This window comes from Monodelphis domestica, chromosome 3 (genome assembly GCF_027887165.1).
Source record: "Monodelphis domestica isolate mMonDom1 chromosome 3, mMonDom1.pri, whole genome shotgun sequence".
NCBI lineage: Eukaryota > Metazoa > Chordata > Mammalia > Didelphimorphia > Didelphidae > Monodelphis > Monodelphis domestica.
This window is the reverse complement of record NC_077229.1, coordinates 230,254,080-230,280,889: the sequence shown is the minus strand read 5'-3', so window position 1 is coordinate 230,280,889 and position 26,810 is coordinate 230,254,080. Positions and strand designations below refer to the sequence as shown.

General features: G+C 36.2%; 1 protein-coding gene across 8 annotated transcripts in view; it reads left to right on the top strand.

Annotated features, from left to right (window-relative positions):
* Positions 1–1,988: 1,988 nt before the first annotated feature.
* ZNF236 (zinc finger protein 236) overlaps positions 1,989–26,810 on the top strand; it is a 240,519-nt gene continuing 215,697 nt past the window's right edge. For 7 of the 8 annotated variants that reach the window (XM_007487804.3, XM_056823559.1, XM_007487802.3 and 4 more), the window contains exon 1: positions 1,990–2,226. Coding sequence is in view for 7 of the 8 variants with exons in the window: in XM_056823559.1 (XP_056679537.1) it covers positions 2,172–2,226 (55 nt within the window). In the remaining variant the exon portion in view is untranslated. Of the gene's footprint in view, positions 2,227–26,810 lie in introns of all 8 variants that reach the window. The other variant, XM_007487805.3, reaches the window with a different exon arrangement.

The window sequence follows — 26,810 nt, the reverse complement described above, 5'->3', positions numbered from 1 at the left end:
TACTCTCTTTTCCTCTTAAGTTAAAAGAGAAAGTAACAATATTTACATATGCAAATTATTTTGCCTTTGCAATTACATTTATATTGTCCAATTTTGAAAACCTTTTCACCATTAGAAAGGCATTCTCATTTATGTGTATAATAGTTTCACCCTCAGGAGAGGGTTTCACTTATGAATTACTTAGTTATTTCCACTTTCTCTACTAAAGAGGGAATGTATTGTAATGTGAAAAGAAGACTACTGGGAGTCAAAAGATTTGGAGGCTGGTCTTTAACTCCATCTCTTTATAGTTCTATAACTTTGGGTGTCAATTTCTCATTTATAGAGTGAGATTTGGATTTCATAATCTCTAAGTCTTACAGATCTAAAATTTTTCTTCAATGCCTTCCTTGTGATGGTGCAATTCTATTTCTGTCAAATTGTCCTTTCTTCTTTCACTATGCACTTAACAATTGTATTCTCTTGCTGCTGGGGTCAGACATTTGGCAGAATACTGATAATACAATTAAATTAAATCCACTAACATTTACTGAATGTCAATGTCAATGTCAATGGTGATAGGTTCTGAAGGAAATAACAATATTCTCTCAAGTTCTACCTCCTATACAAAGACTATTTTGATTTTTCCCAGTTACTAGTACCCTCTCAAGAATGCTTTTATTTATTTTATTTATTTATTTATTTATTTATTTATTTATTTATTTATTTATTTATTTATTTATTTATTATGTTTTGTATTCAATTATCTGTGTACAGGTTCCTCCTAACCCTCATGGCAAGTAAGGATCTTGAGGTGAGTAGCCAATTAATTTTTGTCTATTTCCCATACTTAGCATGGGCCCTTTAAGTTGGATATTTTTCAATTGGGAACGCTCCTGCAGGGACTAAGGGGAGGGTAGGGCTAAAAAATTTAGATGTGTCATGATTCTTAGGAATTTTACAGTCATTTGAGTTGGTTTTTAAAGTTGGTCAGTCATATAAATTTATTAGGAGCCTATTCCTTGTCAGGCACTACGCTGAGCTAAGCATCTGGGATACAAAGAAAGGCAAGAGAGTTCCTACCTTCCAGGAGCTCACTATCAAATAGGGGAAGCAGCAAGCAAATAATTATATGCAAACAAGTTATAAATTGAGAATAGCAGAGGGAAGGTACTAGAATTAATAAGTAGACAAGCAGGAAAAAAGGGAGAAGTGAAGGCATCAAAATAATTTTTAAAAAGCACACTAATGGGAAAAAGCTGAAAATCCAGGTGCAGGGAGTAGTCTTTCATGTATGCAATTGGAGAAGTGGATGGTTGGGGTGGTATCAGATTACAGGGGGCCTTGAATGCAAAGATGAATAAGAAGATGCAAAAACTGTGACATTAAAAATCCCAGCCATTTTGTAATTGAGAGAATTAATTTTAGCCCATTTCACGGGTTGTAAGAATAATTATATCCCTATACAGGCAAACATGTCTTAAGCAAACATATGGAAAACAGGATTTGGTATCTCCTGTTAATTCTAAGCGTAGCGTGGGAAAGAATGAATGGCCTGGCTGAGCTCCAGGGGGGTTTACTTTTCGTCCACAAATCCATCAATGGCGCTCAGGAGGGCTGCAATTTTGACAAGGGATCAACTGTTAAGTCTTCCCCTACTTTTCTCCACCAAAGTCAACAAGCCTTTCGGGGCAGGCACGCAAAATGTCGGTCGCCCCTGCTTGCCAGTCCCTCTCCCCAAAGCAAATCGGCTTTCAGTACTCCCAATGCCATGGGGGCAGGTTGTTGGGTTAGAAAGTCGCAGAAGTCAACATTGCCCCTGCCGCCTGGTTCTGCGCCCGAAGCCTCTATCTAGCTTCGGGAGCATTTCAGAATACCCGGATGATAAGTCTGAGCGGAGGGGAGGGGGCAATCCCGAGAGGCCGCGACTACTAACGTCCGCAGCTTCTTCCCCGCCCCTGCCCCCGCCCCCTCCCGCTCGCTCCATCCCGTCGGCGCGCGCCGCGTTCACGCGGCGTGTTCCCCGCGCGTGCGCGCCCCCACCTCCTTCTCTCCCGTATGTCTGTATGTGTGTGTATGTGTGTGTGTGTGTGTATGTGTGTGTGTATACACACTGTGTGAAGGGGTTGGTCCGGCCCCCTTTCTAGCTGCACCTAAGCCGCCCTACCCCATCAAACCACCGCCGGGGAACTATGCCGCGGGGCCGTCCTCCGAAACCGAAGGAGACCAAAACGAGCGGCGAGACCGGTAAGGTGGCCGGGGAGGAGCCCAATAAATCCCTCGGCGACCCTGAAAGAGGTCTGGCCTGGCCAAGGGGCTCCGTGGGGCTGGGGACTGCAGGAGAAACGTGCTTTTCCGCCGCGCATATAGTCCCCGGATGTGGACGGGGCCAGCACTGAAGTGCGGTGGTGGCCGCAGCCGAACTCGTCTCCATTGTGCGAGGGAGGCGGCAGCTGCCTCCGTGGCGACCGCTTCGCTAGCTGCTCCTGCCGCCGCCGCCGCCGCCGCCGCCGCCGTCGTCGCTCCTGACTGCGATGGAGGGAGGGAGGGAGGGAGGAAGGAAGGGTGCGGAATGATACCGCAGTGGACGGGTCGCTACCGCCAAGGCCCCTCCGCCAGATACTCGGCCTCGGTGTTGGCCCTACTTTTGTCTCAGTTGTTCGGAGGCCTTGGTAGCTGCTGCAGGCCTGCAATTTTCTCTTCTCTCAGTTCTTCCTCCTCCCACTCTCCTTGCTCTCCACCCACCTTCTCGCCTTAGAGTATTGTTCGATCCACGGCTACCTTTTCGTCTATCCCTGCGTCCTCTTTCCCACTCCAGCATTTTTGGGGGATGACTTGTATATGAATTGTTTTTATGTTCCTAGTCAAACTAGAGAAAGCTCCCCCCCCTCCCCCCCATCCCCGCTTCTTGCTTCAAACAAATGGCAGAAGTTGCAGGAAGAGCTCAGACCCTCTCTGTTCAACTCCTTTTTGCGCCCCAGAGTTGGCAGGCTCTGATTCGAAAGTTTTCTTTGAAATAATAACAAAAGTATTGAATAGCTAGCCTCCCTCCCAATTTTCCCCTCCCCCTAATTTTGAGAATTCCTAGAAAAATACGCTTCGTCCCCTTTTTCCAACTCCCCTCTCCCCCCATCCTCCAGTCCCTTATTGTGGAGATTTGGATTTTTGAAAATTGCTGTTGATAGTGGCATTAGCTATCTCTTAGTAGTCTGGGGAAAGGTGTTTTTGTTTTTAAGGTCAGCACTTGCTTTGAAAGTAGTATTGCCGGCGTCTAAAAAATGTCGACATTATTGGATAGTTTTATTCTTTGGAGGTTGGGAACCCTGTAAATTGGAATTAGGTTTTAAATGATTAAAAAATGAAAAAAAAATACGTATTTACTTTAAGATTTTCAATCACCAAATAAAGACTTGGACATTTCTGTTATTTATTTGGGAAATAGATAACTTTACTGGAACTAAACTTTGATAGGCTTCTTAATGGGATAAGAGTTTGCATAGTGCATGTTAAAGCACGGTATTTGATCAGTGAATGTTTTGCTGATTGATTTTTTTTTTTGCAATTTTTGTAAGTTAATTCAAGAATTTTTCATTGGTTCGAGCTTTGATCTTGAATATAGTAGATGCTTAATAAATGACAGAGTGATTGTTGTGATAAGAGTGATGATGCAATTTACAGCTTTAACTGTTGAATTAATGAAAGAAAAATTTAAAAACAGGCAAGTTAAGTGAACATCTTTAGACCGAGAAAATTTACAAAGATATATCTTGAGACAGCAGATCAAGGGTTAGTCTTGGGAAGATTTTAGTTTCAACCTACCTGGTCAGGACTCTTAGTTCCCAGGGCCCAAATAAACTCTAAAATTAAAATTATATGGTAGTTGCTAATCTGCCTCTATGGAAGGAATTTGCCTCTTAGGAGTTCCCCACAGCAGTGAAATGCATGTCTGGACCCAAAAGAAATTATGAACTTTTACCAAATTATCTAAATTTAGCTTGCTATAGTACAACATAAAGAATTAAAAATGTGAAGGGATTATGAAATTTACCAATGTAAATTATTTTTAAAATGCTTACTTATACCTCCAATATTAGTTTGTTTCCTTCATTATCATCAGAAAGGTTATGTTTGCTTGGAGATGTACAAAGAAAACTATATACACAGTCCCCATTCTTTGAGCTCAATGTCCATTTACTTTAGTTTTCTTTATGCCATAGTTGAGGTCTAACTTGTGTACATATTTTGTTAAAACTCTGAAGGATGGTTTTATGATAGAGCAAATGAACAATATTTGGAAGAATCTTAGAATTTTAAAACTGAAAAGGTTTGTAATGGTCATTTTTTTTCCTCTATCTTCTGAATTTTATAGGTAAGTTAGCTGAAAACCAGAGAGGTTAGAATTATTAATGAGTATTTTGAGCCAAACCCCCAGCAATGATTAGTGTGGTTTTTTATATCTCTAATCTCTTGGCTTCTATAGCATACTTTTACTTTTATGATTTAATGATTGGGCATTGTCATCTTTTAGATAAGTTAAGGTCCATCATAGAATATTAAATGAGAGAAATGCTAGAAAATGGAAGAGATCCTGGTATAATGATTTTCAAACAGGAAGTATGAAAACTAGCCCATTGGCAGCTAGGTGGCTCACTGGATAGAGAGCCAGGCTTGGAGACAAATGTGGCCTCTGACATTTCCTACCTGTGTGACCCTGGTTGAGTCACTTAACCCATTTGCCTAGCCCTTATTTCTTTTCTGCCGTGGAACTAATACTTAATATAGATTTCAAGACATGGTAAGGGTTTTTAAAAGAAAAAAAGAAGCTACTGCCCAATATGTTTGATTTTGTTCCCTGAAAAAATTTTAGAATGGTTTATTAAGCTGTTATCTTGTGAGCACTTAGAAAAAGAAAGAGATCACTAAGAAGTGATGAATTCATTATAAACAAATCCTGTAAAACAACATTTTTTACACCTATTTTTTTATAAAGTTACCAAACTGGTATTAATGAAAACTATATATATTGTATCATGATTTAAACCGACTATTAGACATCTTTTATGCATGCAAGATAGTGAAAATTTATTGAATTATACATTAGAATCATAGATTAGAGAGCTGAAAGGGACCACCTTAGAGGGTACTGAATGCAAGTTTCTCTCTTTTTACAGATGAAGAAACTGAGACACAGTGGTTAAGTCACCTTGCCCAGGATGACATAGCTAGTTCCTGAGGTGGCACTTGAACCCACGTCTGTCAAAATCTAGTTCCTCTATTCACTATGTCTTGCTGCTGGTAGTATAGTTTGTAGTTGAACAACTTTATCTAAAGATATTAATTAATATTTCAAACCAGAGTGGTTTTTAGAAATGTTCTTTAGGGTTTTATTCATCATTTTTGCTGTTATACATTTTAATCACTGACTTGGATGAAAATATGTAAAGTGAGATTTGATAGTACATTAGATAATCAAATTTCAAAATTATGTAAGATGAAACTTGAACATCTTTCGAGGAAACTGGGTTTGACCTCAGTTACTATGAAAGAAAGGGATTTTAGTTGACCTTAAAGCCCATTGTGAGTCACCAGTGTGATGCAGCTGCCAAAAAAGTCAATGAAGTCTTAGGTTGCATTAATAGAATTATAGGACTTATTTAATATATCTGTGTCTATATATGGACTTGGGTTAAATTTATGTCACTTTTCCAATTAATAAATGACCAAAGGATATGAATAGGCAGTGTTCAGAGGAAAAAACTAAGCTATCAATAGCTATGTGAAAAAATACCCATAGTCATTAATTATGAGAGAAATGCAGATTAAAACAACTATGAGGTAGTATCTCACACCAGATTGACTGACTCTGAGGTACCATCTCACACATGATTGCCTAGCTTTTCAAAAATAGAAAATGACATGTGGGAAGGGTTGTGGGAAAATGGGCACTTTTATAATGAACTGTTGGTGGAGGTGTGAACTGGTCTAACCATTCTGGAAAGCAATTTGATACTATAACCAAATAACTAATAAATTGAACATACCTGTTGACCCAGAAATACTACTATTAGGTCTTCTATACACCAAAAAGATAAAAGGAAAAGGACCCTTATGTACAAAAATATGGCAACTCTTTTTGTGGTTGCAAAGAATTGGAAGCCAGAGATGCCCATCAATTGGGGAGTGACTGTACAAATTCATGGTTTATGAATATGATGGAATACTATTGTGCTTTATGAAGAGAGAAAAGGAATGGTTCAGAAAAAACAATTATTGGGAAAGAGCTTTATAAATGATGCCAAATGAAATGATCAGAACAAGAACAATTTTTACAATAATGATATTGTAAAGATAATTAGCTTTGAAAGACTTAGGAATTCTTAACAATTCAATAACTAGCCACAGTAACAAAAGACTTACATTCCCACATAGCCTATGGACTTGGTACAGAACGAAACATATGGTATTCCTTTTTTTTTTTAACTTGGAAATGCATATAGGGTTCAAATCAAGAGTTGAAGAGAGTTTATATTTCTCTGAATTCCTCATATATATTTTTTACTGGTGCAGTAATATTTCATTATATTTGTGTTCCATAATTTGTTTAGCCATTTCACAGGTGATTGGGTATCAACTTTGTTTCCAACTTTTTGCTACCACAAAAAAATGTTACTATGAATATTTTGTTAGATATGTTCTTTTTTTCTGTCTGATTTTTTTGAGGCATAGGTTGAACAGGGAGATCTGTGAGGCAAAGGGTATGTATGAATATAGTTACTTATTTCATATTTCCAAATTGTCTTTTAGTACAGTTAGATTGAATTACAGTTTTATCAACATTGTACCTGTCTTCCAGCAGCCCAGTCCAACATTGTCTGCATTTGTATTTTATCTCCTTTGCCAATTTGCTAAAACCCTCTATGTTTATAGATGATACCAGAAGTTTAGGAAAGTGACTTAGTCAAGATAACACACCTTGTCAAATAGCATATCAGGGACTTGAACACAAATCCACACTTAAAAATTCAGTGCTTTTTCTTCCCTCTTAATTACATCTCTAAATTCCAAGTTCAGGTAGAAGAACAGCTCAATTTAGGAAGGGTTCCCAAGGGAGGAGGGATTCTTGGAACAATGCAAAACAGACTATGAAAGAGTTTTATTTTGAAAGCCACATGGAAAATCAGATGTAATGCCATCTATGGAGATTTTTTTTGTGTGGTAACAGGTCTCATATTCTTACAGTTTGTAAATTGGGAGAGAAGCAATCATGTATTCTTCCAAATGGATAGATGTTAAGAGAGCATGGTTGGGAGTCACCACTGCTACAGTTACCCTCCAGTCTCACCATTATTTCTGTTAATAAGGTATGGAGATCAGCAGTGCAGAGTTAGGGCTGTAGTAGTAATGGCTTCAAGCTATACCCAATTTACTTGTGCTTTTTTTCAGGGACTACTGGTAGTTAGCAGTCTTTAGAACCAACTCTTTAATCATAATTGACTGGTAAAGAGAGTCTAATTGGTAATATGATTTTGCTAGAGTTTAATACTACTAAAGTATAAACTAACTGATTTCAAAAGATATCAGGTATATTTTACTTAGTGCCATTGATTCCATGAAAATACTGAATTAGATGACAAGATATTATTGAGGCAGTTAGTTCCCTTCAAATATAGATAAAAGTAGTAAGGCAACAAAGTTGATAGGTTGTATTTTGTATCAGTAGAGGGAGATTGTTGAGATCACAAAATCATGGATGAAGAAATATGTACAAGGTGATATGCTAGGCTCTGATAATACAAAAATAGGAATCTATGCTCTGTATTGGTTCCAAGGCAGAAGAGCAGTAAGGACTAGGCAATGGGGGTCAAGTGACTTGCCCAGGGTCACACAGCTAGGAAGTGTCTGAGGCCATATTTGAACTTAGGACCTCCTGCCTTTAGGCTCTCAATCCACTGAGCCACCCAGTTGCCCCCTCTGGAGTACTTTAAATTCCAGGCTAAGTTCATATTTTATTCTAGAGGTACCACTGAAGATTTTTGACAAGGGGAGTGGCATTGTATAACCTCTGCTTTAGGAAAGATTACTTAAGGAGTTGTGTGGAAGATGAATTGGAGAGGGAAGATATTAGAATATATTTATATTTAGAATATATTTAGGAGAAGGCTATTTCAGTAGACAGACAAGATGTAATGACTTGGAAATAGGTGGCCATATCAATTTGAGAAAGGATCTGATTTGAGAGAGCATATATAGATAAGACTTGGCAATTGATTGATGATGTCAGTTAGACAAAGGGAAGAGTAGAGAATGAGTATTTTCAAAGCTATGTAATTAAAGTGTAAGTGGTGCCTTAGTAAGTTCTATTTAGGACACTTAAAAATTTGATACTGATGGGACATCCATATCTAGTGGGCCTTTAGTGATGTGATCATGGAGTTTAGTAGAAAGAATAAGATTTGACTGGTTAAATTTGGAAGTCATATGTGTAGAGATAGTAACTTAATACATAAGTGTTGATGAGACTTCCAAGAGAGTATATAGAACAGGGGAGGGCAAACTATGGGTTCATATTCCGATGGTTGCCTGTTTTTGTATGGTCCAAAATTATATAGTTTTATTCAAATACAATTTACTATAAATACAATGTAGTAGTATTTTAAAAATTAAAAACCGTTTTTAGGTCCCCTGCCTTACAAAAAACAGTGATGGCAGGATTTGGGTCTTGGACAGTAGTTTGCATAATATGTAAGACTGATATAGAAACAAGAGTTTAGACAGAATTTTGGATGCAGGAAATAGATGATGATCCAGCAAAAGAGACTAAGAAAGAAGAGTCAGAAAGTCGGGATCATAATGAGAGAGCTGTGTCATAGATGTTAAATTTTTTGGAAGAGGGATTATCCAGGATTGCTACAGTACCCAAAGCCTCAAAAAATAGTTTTTATTTCTGTCTATATAAGATCACTTTAGCTGTTAGAATAGATCATTTATCATTAATTTCATTTATTTCATTAGTTTGCTAGCAATGCTTTATTTATTCCTTCCTTCCACCCTTCCTCCCTCTTTCCCTCTTCCAGTGCTGATCAACAGCTCTTCTATAAGTTAGTTTTAGAGTTTGCCTGATATAAGAAGTTAAATCACTTTCCCAGGATCACACAATTAGTATGTGTCAGAGGCAGGACTTAAACTCAGTATTTCCTAACTTCCTGTATGACAGCCTGGCTCTTTATTCATTAAACAGTGTTGATGATGATGAATGTTAATTTTTTTCTCTTTGTAATATTTAGAGAAGTTTTTAAAAAGAGTACTTCCATATGAAGTGTAATTGCAAAAAGTATTGTTGAACACTGACATTTGAAAAAGTGCACAGAAAAACCATTTCATTCTTTTTTTCTGAGATGTTCTTGTTCAGGTATATGAGGCCTTTTTCAACTAATATTTTATCCAAATTATCTCACTTTTATATTAGAATTTCTCAACAGATAGATGAACTCTTGTAAAAAAAAATAGATGTTTGAGATAACCACAGAGTTCTTTAGGTAGGAAGAAAATTGTCCTTTGATTTTACATCTTTGAATTTTCATGGACTCTTAAGTGTAAAGTAGAAGGGAACTTGTCTAGCTCCATCATATTACAGATGAGAAAATTGAGACCTAAAAAGAGGAAGTGACTCATTTAGTGACTCAGATTTAGATCCAGTTTTTCTTACTTGAAATAGTATCTATTTCCCATTAAGGTTAAAATATATATTAATGGCTATTTTCTTGGACTTGAGTGTTTAGAATTATTTTTTCATATAGTTATTTGTCAATAAATTTTTTTGGGAGAAAGGCTGAAACTACGTATTGGACAGGCCTAATTCTAGGAAATCTAAGAAGTGAGTACAACTTAATTGCCATTTTTTTCCATAGTGTGCTTTTAGTTATGAAATATTACTATGATACTTAGAGAAATTTTGAATTGATGAGTTTTTTGCATTAAACCTAATTTCTCATATATTCACAAAGAAATTTGGAATTATTGCCATTTTATTAAGGATGCCCAGGAATGTGTTGGCAGATTATACATTTCTTTTGTAGATCAGGAGTAAATTGCATATTACTAACTAAAATTATTGCTTTATGGGGGATAAAATTGTTTTCTGATTTGTTGATGAATTCTTTTTGATAATGTTGACAGAAAATGAAAACATTTAAAATTTTTATATAATATGAATATCATTATAATATTAATAATATGATTCCATAGGAATAATGGAATAAACATTTATTTTGCTCTGTGACAGGTACTTTGCTAATTGCTTTACAGATACCTTATTTGAAATAAATGGGATAAAACAATGTACCGACTTTTAGAGAAATTCCTACAAAATGCCAAATTGTAAAAATTGTATAAAGTACTTTGAAAGATAGAATAATCTAGTTTATTTGTTTGATTCTTTCTGATTATCAGTATATGAAGAGGCATTAAAGCAAACATGCACATGTTTACCAAAGGTATTAAGACACTGTCCTGGAAGAAGTGTAGTAAAGATTCCACATTGACAGGAATTTTGTTTTGGGGAAGGACTCCAGTTGTTTCTGTTTTTGGATGATATTGTGCTGCTTATGTCAGCCCCTGGAATTTTGCAGAGCTTTCTTTATAATATCCAAGTCAACAAGTATTTAATAAATCCTTAGTCGTGTCCTAGGCATTCTGCTAAGTGTTGGGAATATAAATACAAGCAGAACAACAGCCCCCTGCACTCAAGGAACATAATTTCTAGTGGAAAAAGACAACAAATACATTAAAAAGACTGAAAGGGGGAAAATATTCAAATGGCAGCATAGTGGAGAAAGTTAGGAGAGTTAGGAATAGAGTCTGGAGAATAATGAAGATGAGTTGACTTGGGCATGTTGTTTTTTATTTTTTAAACATATTTTTTGTTTTGTTAACATAAATTATGTAATTACCCAATAATGTAAAAATTTTTTGGACATTCATTAAAAAAAAGTTCAAGTTCCAAATTCTCTACTTCATTCTTGCCTGTCCTTGAGAAGGCAAGCAAATGATATCAGTTATATATGTGAAGTCATAAAAAAAATTACAGTATTGGTGGGCATCTTCTTAAAATGGAATTCTGAGAGGAACTGAGCAATCCCAGAAAGGGTCAGAGAGTACTTCCAGAGTAATGAGGCTGCAAAAACAGAATGACCTTACAGGATTTGCCATGGGCAAAGTCCACCCTTGCCCACGACTCCAGAGTTTCCTGACTAGTGGCGACAGAAATAACAAATGGAAGACAGCTTAATCATAACAGTCATGGGATTGCTTTGCATCTAACAGCTGCTCCGCCATCCAGATGTCTGGTCTTTATTTTTATACCCATTTTCTTGGCATGCAGGTATACAAAATCAAAGAGAGATAATTGGAAAAGTGATACATTAACTTTTAACATATCACTTGATTAACATTCTATATTTTTGTATTGTGATTAAAGACAGAATAAAGGTTGCACACAAGATAAATGATTTCATCACAGGTGGCTTAGAGAAGTTTTGAGCTTACAAACAATCAAGGAAAATTACTTATTGCTTTTAATAAAATGGAATAATTAATCAGAAGTTCTTAAAAGACAATTCAACAATCATATCATTGAGGCTGAGGGGTCTGGGAACACAATTCAAATTTAGACTGGTCATTTCTCAGGGTTCTTTACTAGGGAGTTCCTGAGTTACTGATTTGTGTAATTGAGTCACTAAGGCATACTGAAGCTTTATGTACTTATCGCTTGGGCCTCTATGATTGATTTATGTGCTGGCTTCATGAGAATAGGTTTCTATGAGTGGGGAAGTTTTTGGGCTTGGCCCATAGCTGTGGTTTTGCTGGGAATTATGTATTTAAGTAAAAGTTAACCCATGATAGTCTTTTTGGGATTGGGTTTAAGGGTCTGATCTTTTGGTGATGTTTTGGGGAATTAGGGTACAGGTGTTTTGCTCTTGCATTATTTCTTTTGAGACTAGGGGGAATAATAATCATGCCAATTCATAGGTAAGGGGCATTGCTGAAAGAGGTCATGTAAAGGGGGATTGGTTGGGCAATCACATCTCGCCAAGGACCACTCTGTGGTCTCCCCAGCTACCAGGAGTGATTCTGTCAAGGTGTCATGGTCTGATGGCTCCCAGCAAGGATTAGATGACCTTCCATGGTATAGAGTAGGAGTATCACACAGATCTCCTGCATTCTACAGTACTCCCTAATTGGCAAATATTTAACAAAATAAATAAATACACAAAATACAACACAGATATTATTGCATTTTAAAACTAAGTCGACATGCAGTTTGCATTGATCCTTATCTGTGTGTGTTTTAGTTGTTACATTTCTGTTTGCATTTGGCATTGCTGGTGTAGAAAGTCCCAAGAGTCATGAGAGTCTGGTAAAAAAAGAAGACAAGGCCAGCATGTGAACTTTCCTTTATATGGAGTTTCTGGGATGAGATAACCAGAGTTCCCAGGAACTCTAAGAAAAAGGAGTTGTAGGTTCAATTCACTAATGGCATGAGGGGTCTAGGGACAGAGTGATCTTTCAGTGTGAAGAGGCTCTGTTAAAGTTAGGTTTACTATTCATACAACTAAACTTAAAGAGGAAGAAGAATGCCTGTTGTTAAAACTCTGGTATACAGTTGGATAATATATATAGAATTTATCCATCATATTTATGTGGGACAGACTTGTAAACAGACAACAAACATAACCCAGAGTCAAATAGGGAGTCTAGATGGCTGGATTACTTTTGAGAAGTTGTACAGAGTTCTTAAAAAAAACCCAGACATTTCCCACCTCAGACAAAGATCCAGCTGTTTTTACACCAGTATTCTTCCAGTGATTTTTGTGATTGATGGAATACTACAGTTTCTGAAGACTTGTAGGTAAGAATTACTCAAAAGGTAATGCGGAAGTGGTACAAGTAATGATGAGCAGGCTGAAAGGTATTACAAATGAGAATTTATGCAGGGAAAAGGGTGTGAAGAATGCCATTAAACAGAAATATAATTGAAAGAAACATTGGATTACTCACATGGAAAAAGCAAGGGACAACTAAATGAGAGCCTATGTTTCCCACTGGAATACATGCAATGTAAGGAATCTGAAGACCCATCCTCCCCTTCAGCTCATCAAAACCCAGTAAGGCATTCTTTCTTACTGCCTGGAGTCTACTAGATAATGGAATACAGGTAGAAAGAAATTGTTCTTCCTCCTCCTCAACTTTAGGTATTGTGTTTTGACTTAATGGCAGAGCCATTGATTTCTGACCCACTACCCTCAGCTAAGGGAATGTCTTCATTTCCTTTTCCCTCAGATTTTGAATGCTATTCTTCTGCCTTACAATTGTGATGAGATTATATAGCTCAAAAAAGTGGGGTAGGTACCTTCATTTGTTTTCTGGTCATAGGCTTTCTTTTTGATTCTGTTTTGTTGATTTTCACTTTGGGGGCTTCTGTGTTAGGGTAATTTGGGAACTTTTAAAGAGATTTGTTAAGGGAGTATATGGGGAAGTGTGTTGGGATTACACACTTAAATACCGTATCAAACCAAATAACTATTTTTTCAGATTTTGTGATTTTGAATTGAAAGACTGGAATGGATGATACCCTCCATCTTTTTTTTTTTTACACAGGTAAATAATTCCCATAATTCCCTTGTTCAAGAAACATCAGTGTAAAGCCATTCACAGTGGCTTCAAACTCTCTTTCCAAACAGATATAACATGACTCCTCCTCATGTACTCTTATGTCTCAGATTTTCTTACTTGGTGTTCTCTAAATGTGACAGTCCATTTACTGCCTCTGTGCCTTTAAAGCATAGGCTGTTTTTTATACCTAGAATACTTAACTTTTTCACATCAGCCTCTTAGAATCTTTAAATTGTATTAGGATGGAGTTCAGATTCTTCAATTGCCTGTCCCTCTCTGCATTTTATATTGACTAGCACCAAAACTTCATGTCTCAATTTGTATATCAAGTCCATTTACTTCTCTGCCAAGAGGTTGGCTGTCTAAATCATCAGTCCTTTGGAATCATGGTTGATAAGAATTCTTTAAGTCTTTCAAAATTGTTAATTTTTATGACATTGATTTTATAGTATAGATTATTCTCCTGGTTCTGCTTTCTTTTGCTTTGTTATCAGTTCAAAGTAAAGTTCAAGTGATACCAGCTCTTACCACTTCCTCATTATTATAGAGTTCTACATCTACTCCCTAATTATATGAGATAGTCTTGCTCCTCTTTCCTTTTATTCTCAGTGAATCCTTTACTACCCCCCCCCCCACTTCTAAGATAATCCAAACATAATGAAAATCACTCCCAAGTAAGACTTCCTCTATGATTCTTGATGAGATTATATTCCTTAGGGCATCTTCTTGGTCTAAGATTGGTTTTGGTCATCCTTTTGCTGCTGGTCTTGCTCTAGGACTTGGCCATTGGGAAGTGAATCTCTGATTCTAGCCCGCCCTTGTTCCATAGTTCCTGCTTTTGTCACTGCCTCTATTTTTAAAAAACCTTTACCTTCTGTCACAGAATTGGTACTAAATATTTTTAAGGTAGAAGAGCAGTAAAGGCTAGGCAGTTGGAATTAAGTATAAATTAAGTAGGCAATAAGGGTCACACAGGAAGTGTCAGAGGTCACATTTGAACCCATGACCTCCCATCTCTAGGCCTGGCTTTCTATTCACTGAGCCACTTAGCTGCCCTGTCACTTAACTTTAGATCAAATTTGTGATTTTAGCTGGAGAAATAACTCAACTGTAGTTTTTTCTTTGCTTTTCCTATTGCTAGAGTAGTTAGTAAGGGTAGCTAGACCATACTATTTTCTTCCATTTGGCTATCTCACAACTCCCTACCCCAAATTCCCCAAATTACTTTGTATATATATTTACTTGTTTATATATATGTTTACCCCTCTTCCTCCAAACACGCACTATTTAAAGGAGTTTCTGCTTTATTTTTTTCTTTTGTATCCCCAGAACTTAGCACAGAGTTTGGCACATCATTTGAAACTGTATTTTTTTGTACATGATTTGATACTTAATAAATTTTTTTAAAACTCTCTTACTTTCAGCCTTAGTATCAATTCTAAGACAAAAGAGCAGCAAGACCCAGGCAATCAGGGTTAAATGACTTGCCTCTCACAGCTAGGAATTATATCTGAAGTAAAATTTGAACCTAGGTCCTCCTAACTCCAGACTTGGTACTCTATCCACTGTTCTATGTAGCTATCCCTAAATGTGTGTTGTTTTTTTATTTGAATTGGTGTGGCTATGGAGTAGATGAAGTATAATTTGAGGAGCAGAGGCCTAACTTGGAGCAAGTTCTTTCTTGGCTTTTAGTTTTGGTGGGGGTGCTGCTACTATACTAGGCTGTAAATGACTGATTATATGAAATTAAGAAGTTTAATGACTCTTGAAAGTATTGTAACCGGATTGTGCCCAAACAGAAAAACCAGAAATCAGGGAGTTTGGTGATTTTGACCATGACAGGTACTTTAATATAGGTAGTTCAGAAACGAAATTGTCCATGCCTTCCATATGTAGATATCTTCAACATGTGCTACTTCAAAATTAATGTTAAGAATAGATTTTTCTTAAAAGTAACCTGTGTTACCCAAACTGGGGGAAACCATGAAGGTTGCTGTATATTTTATATTATTTAGTTTAGAAAGTAGATAAATTTGGAGTACAGATCAAGAGGAGAAGACTGAAAAAAACAACCTAGCATTGATGACCTGTGTGTGGTATGAAGATAGAATTAACTCTCCCTTTGTCTATTTTTAGTTAATCAAATCAAGGATTTAAAGTACCACTACTTAGTAGCTAGCTAACCATTAGGTAAGAGAGTTCACAAGTCACTAACTAGTTCACAATCCCCAAAAAACCATAAGCACTGTCCCCCCACCCCCCACCCCTGTCAGTGCTAGGCAAATTGAAAGACTGCAATTTTTTTTGGTGAAGAGGGGGAGAGACAGGAAATCACATGGAAAAAAAAAGGGTATAAAAGAAGAGACCAACATGGTCTGTGCTCTTTCCCTCCTTGGATTTTGGAGAGCCTGGTTCCTTTGAAGAGACTCTTCCCTTGGATTCTGTGTCAGTGAGTAGAGCTGATGAGACATTATTTTCCTTGGAGTTATTCTGCATTGGTGGAGCTCTGGATGAAGACACCACCGGACTTCTGACTGAGGACTACTAGGAAATCCACTTGGAGACTGGGACTTGGGGAAGCCCCCCGGGGTTGAGCCAGACTTCATCAGAGCAGCACTTAGGGTTGGTAGGCTAGACCAGGCTTTGTCTCCTTCCTGTGTCTCCCACTTTCACTATCTTTACTTTGTTATAAATAAAAACTGCTAACAGTCATTTTAACAAAGGGGCTAATATTTTATAATCAGTGACCATAATATTATTTTTTAATTCTCATACTGAGTCACAAACTAAATGTAATTGTTACAGTGGGTAAGAAAGCTCTTTTGGTGATTTTTTAAAGTTCTCTATATTCTCTCTCTTGAATTCCCTTAAAGCTAAATTCATCAGAAGCTTATTTAAAGTTACTATACCCTTTTGTGTTTTATCTGCATGCCATGGCCAAAAAATTAGTTGCTGTGTAAGTTTTTCAGGATAAGCAGCTCTATTTAACAGGACACCTTAAATATGGTCTGTCATTGGGCCTATATTATTAGCTGGACAGGCACTGGTTAGACTGGATTCCAGATTGAGTAGAAATATATCAGGATGAATTTCAGTGGAGAAATTTTCCAATGCTTTGGAGTATTCCAGGTTGGCTACGGTTAAAAAAAAAAACAAACCAAAAAACAAACCCAACTTATTTAGTTAAAATCAATATGTTTCTTGTTATGCATGGAACTCTGTTTTTAAAGAATCCAAATTGTATCTAACCAATAGGGCATTGGAAGGTTGGGTGTAAGGTAGTATTAGGGGTAAAATTTATGGCTGGACTGAATATTTTTTGAGTTGGTCACCAGGGATTTAATTACTAAATCCCAATGAATTACTCAAGTCATAATGGCATTTATGGTAGTTTATTTACAATAGAGGGAAATGAGAGAAAGAGAAAAAGAGAGAGATAGCTGCCCTGGCCTGGTCTGATCCAGGCAGGAATTCAGAGGCCCCAGCAAGGGTGGGGTGGAGCCCAGAGAATTAAATTGAACAAGGCTTCCAGCCATGATACCTCCTCCAAAATAAGGGATCTCTCCAGAGGCTGATGCCTCCAGAAAGCCAAGAAAAGAGAGTCAGCCTTTTCATTCATCATGTGGCAGACCAAGGGGAAGCAGTCAGATCTCAAGCCCAAGCTCCTTCATGATCAAGTTCCAAGGCAAAGACCTCCTCACAGCAAGTGACTAAGAAATATAAAGGCAGTTCTTTGCATCACTTCCTGTGTCTTACCTGTATCAATGGTGGCTTAAACTTGGTTTTCCACTGCCCTAGGGTGCAGTCAGTTGTTTCTGATTTGTCACTTGCTAGCACATGTGGGTCAAAGATCTTCCTCCCCCACACTAAATACTTAAGTGGGGTTGTATACATTCCTGATGGCTAAAATTCTAAAGAATAAGTAGGATGGAGTAAATCTAAATTTCACAGTAGCATAGCATCTACCAAAAATGGTTAACACGTGATTTCACATAACTGGGGAAAAAAAAATTCGCACACCAGAAAACCAGAAAACAAGATGGGCTGATTATGTGGTAAAAATTAAACACAGCAGATACATAGTCCAAATGGCATATTCTTAGCCAAGAGTTAAAAAAATTTTTTTTTTAAATGAGGCCTTAGCTTTATTGGTAGGATTTTAAATGGAATATTTATGGAAAGATATAAGTAAGTATCATATAGGATGAGAGGATGGGGAAATTCATAGAATCATAACTTTAGACCTGGAAGAGACCTTAGAGTCGAGGAGTTCTTAACCTTTTTTAATGTGTGTCATGGTTTGGCAGTAAGATGAACCTCATAAGGCCCTTCTCTGAATAATGTTTGTTGCCTACATTCATGATTGAAGTCTATACTGAATTTAAAGGATAATGAAAATAAAAGATGTCATTTTTCCCCCAAGTTCATGGACTTTAGAGCTCCCAGGTTAAGAAGCTCTTAATCTAGTCCAGCTCTCTGGATTATTTTTTTTTACTTTTCAGTATTTTACTTTTTAAAATTAAAAATCATTTATTTTCTCTTTCCCAGCTCACACAATGGAAAAAGAAAATAAAACACTTTTTAACAAATATAGATAATCAAGTAAAACAAATTTCTGTGTTAGCCATATCCAAAAATGTATGTTGAATTCTGCATCTTGAGTTCCTCATCTTTCTCTGAGGAGGTGGGTAGCATGGTTTAGCATGAGTACACCCATGCTGAACCGTGGATATTTGCATTTATGAGAGTTGGTCATTGCATTTATAAGAGTTCTTTCTGCTTTTAACGTTGTTTGTTTTCACAGTGTTGTTATATAAATTGTTCTTTTAGTTCTACTTACCTACTAGTTGAAGCAAGTTCTCCCAAGTTTCCATGAAACTATTTTGTCATCTCGTGGCACATTAATATTCTATTATATTCATATACTATGGTTTGTTCAGGTATTTCCTTCGTTTCTAGTTCTTTGTCACCACAAAAAGAGCTCATATAAATATTTTTGTATTTAGAGATACTTTTCTTCTTTCTTTAATGTTTTTTGGGGAAACATACATAGTAGTGTTATCATTACTAGTCAAAAGAAATGCACAGATTAACTAATTAATTAATTAACGTTTGGGGCATAGTTTCAAAATGTTGTCCAGAATGGCTAGACTATTTCACAGGCCCAGAAATTGTTCATTAAAGTACTTGTTTTCCTACATCTTCTTCAACATTGTCATTTTTGATTTTTCTTATCTTTGCCAACCAATTGGACTGAGATGGGATCTAAGAGTTGTATTAATCTTCAGTTTTTAAATTAATAATGATTTGGTGCATTTTTTTTTGGTATGATTGTTGATAGTTTGGATATCTTCCTTTGAAAACTTTCCACTTATCTCCTTTATATATCAATTGAGGAATGGTTCTTATTCTTATAAATTTAAATCAGTTCCTTATTGGTTTTTTTTTTTAGTCCTGTCTGACTGATCCCATTTGGGGTTTTTCTTGGTAAAGATAATGGAATAGTTTGTCATTTCCTTCTCCAGCTCATTTTACAGATGAAGAAACTGGGTTCAAGTGACTTGCCCAGAGTCACACAGTTAGTTTGAACTTGGAAAGTTTAGTCTTCCTGATGTCCAGCACTCTTTTCCCCTCCTTACTCTTTTCCCCTCCTTACTCTTTTCCCCTCCGCCACCTAGCTGCCCTTCAATTCTTTATATATCTTGGAACTGAGATTTTATTCTCATGAATTTGAACCCATTCCCATTCCTTTATATCTTGAGAATGTGACCTTTATCAGAACAATTTGCTGCAAAGCTTTTTACTCCCTTAGTTGATTGCTTCTTAATTTTAATTGCATTGGGTTTGTGCAGAAGCCCTTTCATTTTATATAATAATAATTATCCATCTTATCTAATGTAGTCCTTTTTTTTGGGCATAAATCTTTCTTTGTCTGGAGATATGTTAGATTTTTCTTCCTTGTTACTCTAATTTGCTTATAAAACTGACTTTTTTGTCTTCATACTGTATCTGCTTAGAGTTTGGTTTATGGTGTGAAGTAATCTATTTCTATTAAATTATTTTCTGGTTTCCATAGCAGTTTGTGTCAAATAAAACTTTCTTACATCAGTAGTTGGAGACTTAAGGCTTATCAAACACTACCCTTCTAAATTCATTTTTTTTTTAATGTTATATACCTAGTCTGTTCTACAGAGCAACTTCTTTCTTTTTTAACTAGTTGCAAGTTTTTTTTTTAATTTAAACCTTTATCTTTTGCCTTAGAATCAATACTGTATATTGGTTCCAAGGCAGAAGAGTGGTAAGCTAGGTTTAGCAATGGAGTATTGGCTCCGCCCCCACCTCCCCAGATCAAGTGCTGTGCCCACCCACTCCCAAAGATTGAGTGCTGTGCCTCTCCTCCTACCACATGTTGGGCACTCTTGCACCCCTGATCCCCCACAGTAGAGGGAGAAAGCGCTCCCATTGGACTGCTGGATTGAGGGATGGGTGAAGTAAGGAATGTTTTCATCAGGTGTAGAGAGGGGGAGGATAGTAGCTCTCTGCTCCCCTCCAGCTCTGCTGACTGTGAGCCACCCACCTTACCCCCTGTGTACTCCTATTGGGCACTGGGCAGAGGGGTGGGTGATGTGAAACATCATCAGGTGTGGTGGAGTCGGGGCCGGGGGAGAGGGGGAGGGAAGAGGGGAAGAACAGCTCCGCTCTAGTCCCTCTGTCTTTCTAGTAACAAACTCTGGGAGTGGGGTGGGGTGGGGGGAGGAGGGAGAGTGGCCAAGTGCCCACAGAGAGCATGTCATCTTTGGCACTCCATAGGTTTGCTATCACTGGGCTAGGCAGTGGGGTTAAGTGACTTGTCCAGGATTACACAGATAGGAAGTGTCCAAGGCCAGACATGATCTTGGACCTCCTGTCTCTAGGCCTGGCTCTAATCCACTGAGCTACCCAGCTGCCCCCAGAAAATTGTTTTGATGATTACTGTGCTGTGCAGTATAGTTTGAGTACTAGGTTCCCTTCTTTCTCCCTTATTTTCATCATTTTCTTTGTGATTCCTGACCTTTTTATTCCTCTGGACAAACTTTGTAATTGTTTTTCTTTTTCTTAATAATTTTATTGATATGGCACTAAAAAAGGAAATTAAATAAGGTAATATTTTCATTGTTATGATAATGGAACAGCCTACCTATGAGCAATTACTATTCTGCATGTTTCTCAAGTATGTGTTTATCTTCACAAATAAAGTTTTATAGAATTTATAGAATCCCAAGTGTTTTCAAAACTGGGGATGGCCAGTGAGAATATGGGAAATATTTGAAGTATGGGAAAGAGGAAGAAGTTTTTATGGTCAATCCTGACTATCTGTATATTATGACCCTTCCTTATTATAGATAACAATTTTTATACTTGATTAAATTCAGCAAATATATTAAGCACCTACAATATGCCATGTATTGTGCTATGTTCTAAGTATATGCAGTCAATTAATAAATATTTATTTAGCATCTGCTTTGTACCAGATACTGTGTTACAAAAGTGAGGAAAAATAATTGTATTTTAGATTTGTGAAACAACTTAATTTGAGGGAATGTCTTGTTTGGGAAGCTGCTAACAGGAAGGTTTGACCAAAAGATTTATTGAGGGAAGAGAAAGGAATAATGTAACTGGAAATGTACATGGGGAGTCAGATTGTGGAGGGCTTTTATATGTGCCAGGTTGAAGAGTTTGTATTTTATTTCTAGAAACAGTAGGGAGCCATTGAAGATTTTTTTTGGGGGGTAAGAGGGTGTTATAATCACAGATATGATATTCTTAGCCTGCATATATTATAGGATGTAGTAGGGTTTCTTCCATTAAAGATTTGACATAAAGCCAGACCTAGAATATCATAATTTCTGCTAGATTTTGTGGTGGAAAGTTTTCTTCATTGTAATGTAATCATGTGTTTTAGCGTAAACTTAAATATCTTAGGTTAAAAAAGAACTTTCCTATTTCAAGACCCAATTTCTCACATAAGGGAACCTGTACAATGCTTTGCAAATCTTAAGGCCCTCTAAAAATTGTAGCTATTAATATTATTTGTCCTGATGCTTATATTTTTGATTGACATGTTTATTTACTTTGTAAAAATAAGTTTCTCTAAATTAGATCAATGTTGTTTTTGTTTGTTTGAAATTTAACTTCATGTAATTCCACAAAGTCCTCATCGTGGTTTAGAAGTATTCCTGGATTCCTAAAGGTTATGCCAATGTAGTATAAGTTCTGGCAAATCCTGCCATGCTAGAAATGCTTTCAGTATCCTTAATTAATATAGAGAAGCTCATCACTAGTAGGCTTGGGGATGAATTCTTTAGCCCTGGCCACCCACAAAATTGCCCTCAATCATGTGTAACTTCTTTTGCTTTGATGATGATAGAGTGATGGAAAAAGAGTCAGAGGATGCTAAGAATCACAGTTTTTAGATTGTTTATAAACTTTCATTTGTATATTGGCACCCTAAAATGAGAGTTTTTCATTTAGTGACCAGTGGATGGTTATATTGCTAGAAAAACTGAATCATATCTTTCTTGATATTGTCACAATAAATGAAATAATAATTATAATGAAGAATATTATAAAGAAGTAGTAGCTAAATGAATAGATAACCTATACTTATTTATTTAGGGGCCAATAAAGGAGTTGACAATTTTGTCATATACTCAGATACAAATGTTTATTTGATTGTCTCATGTTGAAATATTTATGTTGATTATACGTATAACATTCTCACAATTGAAAAAACTTTCTTATGCATAAACATTGGTTGCTAAGAATGAAGAATTTGATAAAATCTTCTACATTAAATCAGCATACATATTGGAAACTTGGTGATTTAAAGAAAAGGGAGAATAGTGAGATATTTGTTGTAAAACATTTCTTCTGGAGGCATAAGAATGGTTAAAGAATTTAAAATTACACAGCTTCATAGCATTATATCATGGACACTTTGAGCACAAAATCCAGTCCATTCCAATAAACAGTTTTATCAAGCACCTCCTATATATTAGGCACTCTGCTGAGCACTGGGGTGACCATTAAAAGGCAGTACCTGCCTAAAAGGAGTTTATAATCTAATGTAGATAGACAACACACAAAAGGAGTCAGGAAATGAGGGAGGAAGACCCAGGTAACCCACTCAGGGCACCTCGTTCAGTGGAGTTGAAGTCAGACAGGGCACAGATGCAGAGTGGAGACAGCAAGAAAGTCCAGTTCTGACCTCTATAAAGGAATGCATTGGATGAAGTTTGTTATCTAGGCCTCCAATTAGAGGAGAAATTGTCAAGAAAAGACTAATTGATATGAGTTATTGAATCAGTTATTTGTATATTCAGACCACTGACTTGTCAGAGCAAAGATCAGTAATGACAAAACACTAGAAGTAATAATAATAGAAAAAAATTGTTGTATAATTGAAATGACTCAATCCTGGACCATATAAATTTAATTTCTAACATAATTTGAAATTTATCAATAATGAGGAATGGAAAATTAAAATTGCCACCAATTACAATGATGTTATATGGAAATTTTAACCATTATATATCAGTATATACCGCAAAAAGATTACAAAAACCTGGAAAGTGCTTTAATAAACACTTGCCTTACTTAGCAGTAGAAATTGAAATTAGAACTTTGGTTTCATTGATATTGGGAGCTAATGGTAAGGAACTTTCTCTGAGAATGCATGTCAGAACCATATACAGTTATCTAGGATGTGGTTAAATGACTTGCCTAGGGCCACGCAGTTAGGATAAGTTAAAGCTAGGACAAGTTGAAGCTAGGACATGAACCCAGGGCTTCCTAATTATGAATTCAGCTTTTTAACTGTTATTCCATATAGATTTACCTGTCAAGTAGGAAAGAAACAGGCATAAAATATAAATTAATTTGTAACATTTTACTAAGGATGATGGTTACTTATGAGCCATATTATCTCAGAATAGAACAAAGGAGTTAGTTAAAATCAGTTTAAAAGTTGTGGCAAGAGAGCTAACTTAAAATAATTTCAAAGAAATAAAAAGGTAAAGTTGGTCAAAAGTAAACAAACAGAAGAAAAGTAGAAGAGATCTGCCAAAGTCTTTGCAAAAATTTTTAAACCTCAGGGACAGTAGAGCCACCATATTTGGACTCTGTAAAGGAGGTAGACATGGCTCCAAAGAGAAGGGAAACAGGAAAAGCAATGAGATAGCACTAAGTGTATTTAGAGAAGGTATGTGCTGAAGGTTACAAAATAGAGAGAGATCAAGGGGAAACTAGGGGAAAATACTGGAAGCATAATTAAAATATCAGACCAAACATTCCGACATTTCACATCCACAAGATCTACAATATATCAACTTCTATCCGACATTTCACATCCACAAGATCTACAATATATCAACTTCTATCCTATACTCATAACTTTTCCAAAATCTTTATTTGGAGCATCCTTAATATGGGTATTATTAGGAAACAACCAGGCTTTCACAAATGGTGTTCATTAATAGACTACATCTTTACTGTTTCATTGTTTACTAAAAGATGTAAAGAATACAAAATCCTCCTGTGTTTTGTGTTTGTATGATATGAAAAAGCATTAAATTCAGTGGAGCAAAATTCTGCCTTAATTCTGCCTTTCAACAAAGAAGCTCCCAACTATATATTAGAAATATTCAAGGTTCCTTCAAAGATTTACAAGATTAATGACTTTGTTCAATGACTTTCTGATTTCAACCATCAGGTAAGATTTTTTTTTATCTTTACAATTTGAGATGTATTCGTGCCACAGGTGTTAGAAGAGATGCAGTGTAGAGGTGAAGAGCTATTCTCTTTATGTGACAAGGTTCTCCAGATGCTCCTATTTGTAAATCACATTGTGTTGATTGCGTTTAGCCCTGGAATGTGTTGCCTGGTTTCCTTCTGAAAGACATTTATAGCTATTCAAAAGAATGTGGGATAAGTATCCACAAGGGAAAGGTCAAATGAATGAAGCTTATCTATTGTCCAGATTATAACATGCATTTGGATCAGTGTGACTTGTGTCTCCTTTCATTTAATGCTGAGTAATAGTAACAGTATTTTTATAGAGTAGGTTAAGATTTACAAAGCACTTTATAGGTTATATCATTTGATCCTCACAACTCTTTGAGGCAAACTGCCTATTTTGTAGAAAGGGAAACTGAGACTGAAAGAGATTAAGTGACTTGCCCAGGGTTACATAGTTGGTAAATGCTTGACCTCAAATTCAAACTTATATCTTCCTAATTCCAAGTCTAGTCCTTGATCTACTCTGCCATTCAATTACCTGGTATTTGGCTAATTTTCTGTAATTATTTTGTGTATGTACATGTATGTACATGCATGTGTTTTCACACTGATTCTGACATATGATTGTGTGGCCCTGGACAAATCATTTCCCTTTTGGTGCTCTGGGTAGAGTGAGAAATTATAAGACTAGAAATTGCCAAGAAAGTGCCAATCTGTTTTCCTTGAATCTCAGAATTTGAAGGAATTTCAGAAGCTTATGTACAGTTCCATCATAACAGAATAAAAATGCCCTCTACAACATACTCAGCACATGGTCTTTTGGAAACCTGAATAGTTTCCTAAAACTCCTAAAACAGTATGTTTTATTTTTCAATAACTGTACCTGTTAGATCTTATCTCTTTAAACTGTTACACCTAGTCTTCTGGGGCCCAGAAAAAGAACTATTTGTTCTTCTACTTGATAGTTCTTCAGATTCTTTTAATTTCATTTCATTGATCAAGACTTGAGAGATAGAACCACTATAATGATCTATCTTCTGTTTCTGAACCTTTGCACACATTTTCAATCTCTAGAATGCATTCCTTTCTCAATTCAACCTCTCAAGGCTCAGTTGAACATAAATCTGTTCCTGATCTTCCAAGCTACTAGTATCTTCCCCCAAATCACCTTGTATTTATTTTGTATCTATTTATATATGTACGTGCTGTTTGCCCTGATTGTAATAACAATTTTGAGGACGAGGACTAGTGTTTGGCACCTTTTAAGTGCTTAATACATGTATTTTGAGTAACTTAGAGCAGGAAGGAAAGAGATTAGGTAGCCCATATTTCTTATTTTACAGTTGAGGAAATGAGGCCCAGAGACTCATTTAAGTGATTTGCCCAGTGATACAGAGGTGGCAGAGCCTGCATTTCTCGTGCAGGAATTCTGCAAATCCAGAGCTGTTTCACTATTATATAACTCATCTTTTTAATGTCATGTATGTCTTTAATGATGTCTTTTGTCCTGTAGAAGTTATCATTGGTAATATGCTGAAACCTCTTTCTTTGTCAAATGGCCTTTTCATTGCCTTTACTTTTACTTATTCTGTGATTTGCTGATCATGGGACTAAAGCAACTTGTAGGGATAGAAATTAATTTCTAGCTCTTTTTTCAAAGAATAGCTAAAAGATCAGTGGAATAATTTTGAATACCTATTTGCTATGGGTATACATACATATACATATTTGTGTAAAGGAAATTAGTCATTTCTGAGTAGCTTTTTGAAAGAGAATTGACCATCTAAAATATTTTTAGAAACAAGCAGGCAGAATAAATAAATATTTAAAATTTATTATAATTTGTTAATTTTAGGTTTAATTTATGGTATAAAAGAGTTAACTATATTTTTACATGTATACTTTTTTTCAGGATCCTCATAATAAGCATTTACACTAAGTTTATGGTCATTTAGAGCATAAATATAACAATTTTAAATTGCTGTAGAAGTTTATAATTCTACCTTTTCTTCATGGCAGATTATTTAATACATTTGTGGTTTATTTGATGGCATACAACAGTTTCCAATTATAGCACTTCCATGGGAAAACGTTATTCACTTTATGATTATTAACCTAATGAAAATTTTCAGGAAATAGCTCATAGTTAAAAGGAAGGATGCTTAGCTATTGCTTCAGTAGGATGGTTTAACTATTAGACTGTAAATTTTAGACCCAACATTGCCTTTTACCTTTGTATTCTCTGTGCTTGGCATGTAGTTTTTTTGTTTGATTTAGCTGTTCTTTCATAGTTCTGAGTAGACTATCAAAGATTTTTGTACTTATGTTAGAAGTTTGTTTTCATTATATGTCAGTATTGAATCTGCAATTCTTGGTGAGGTACA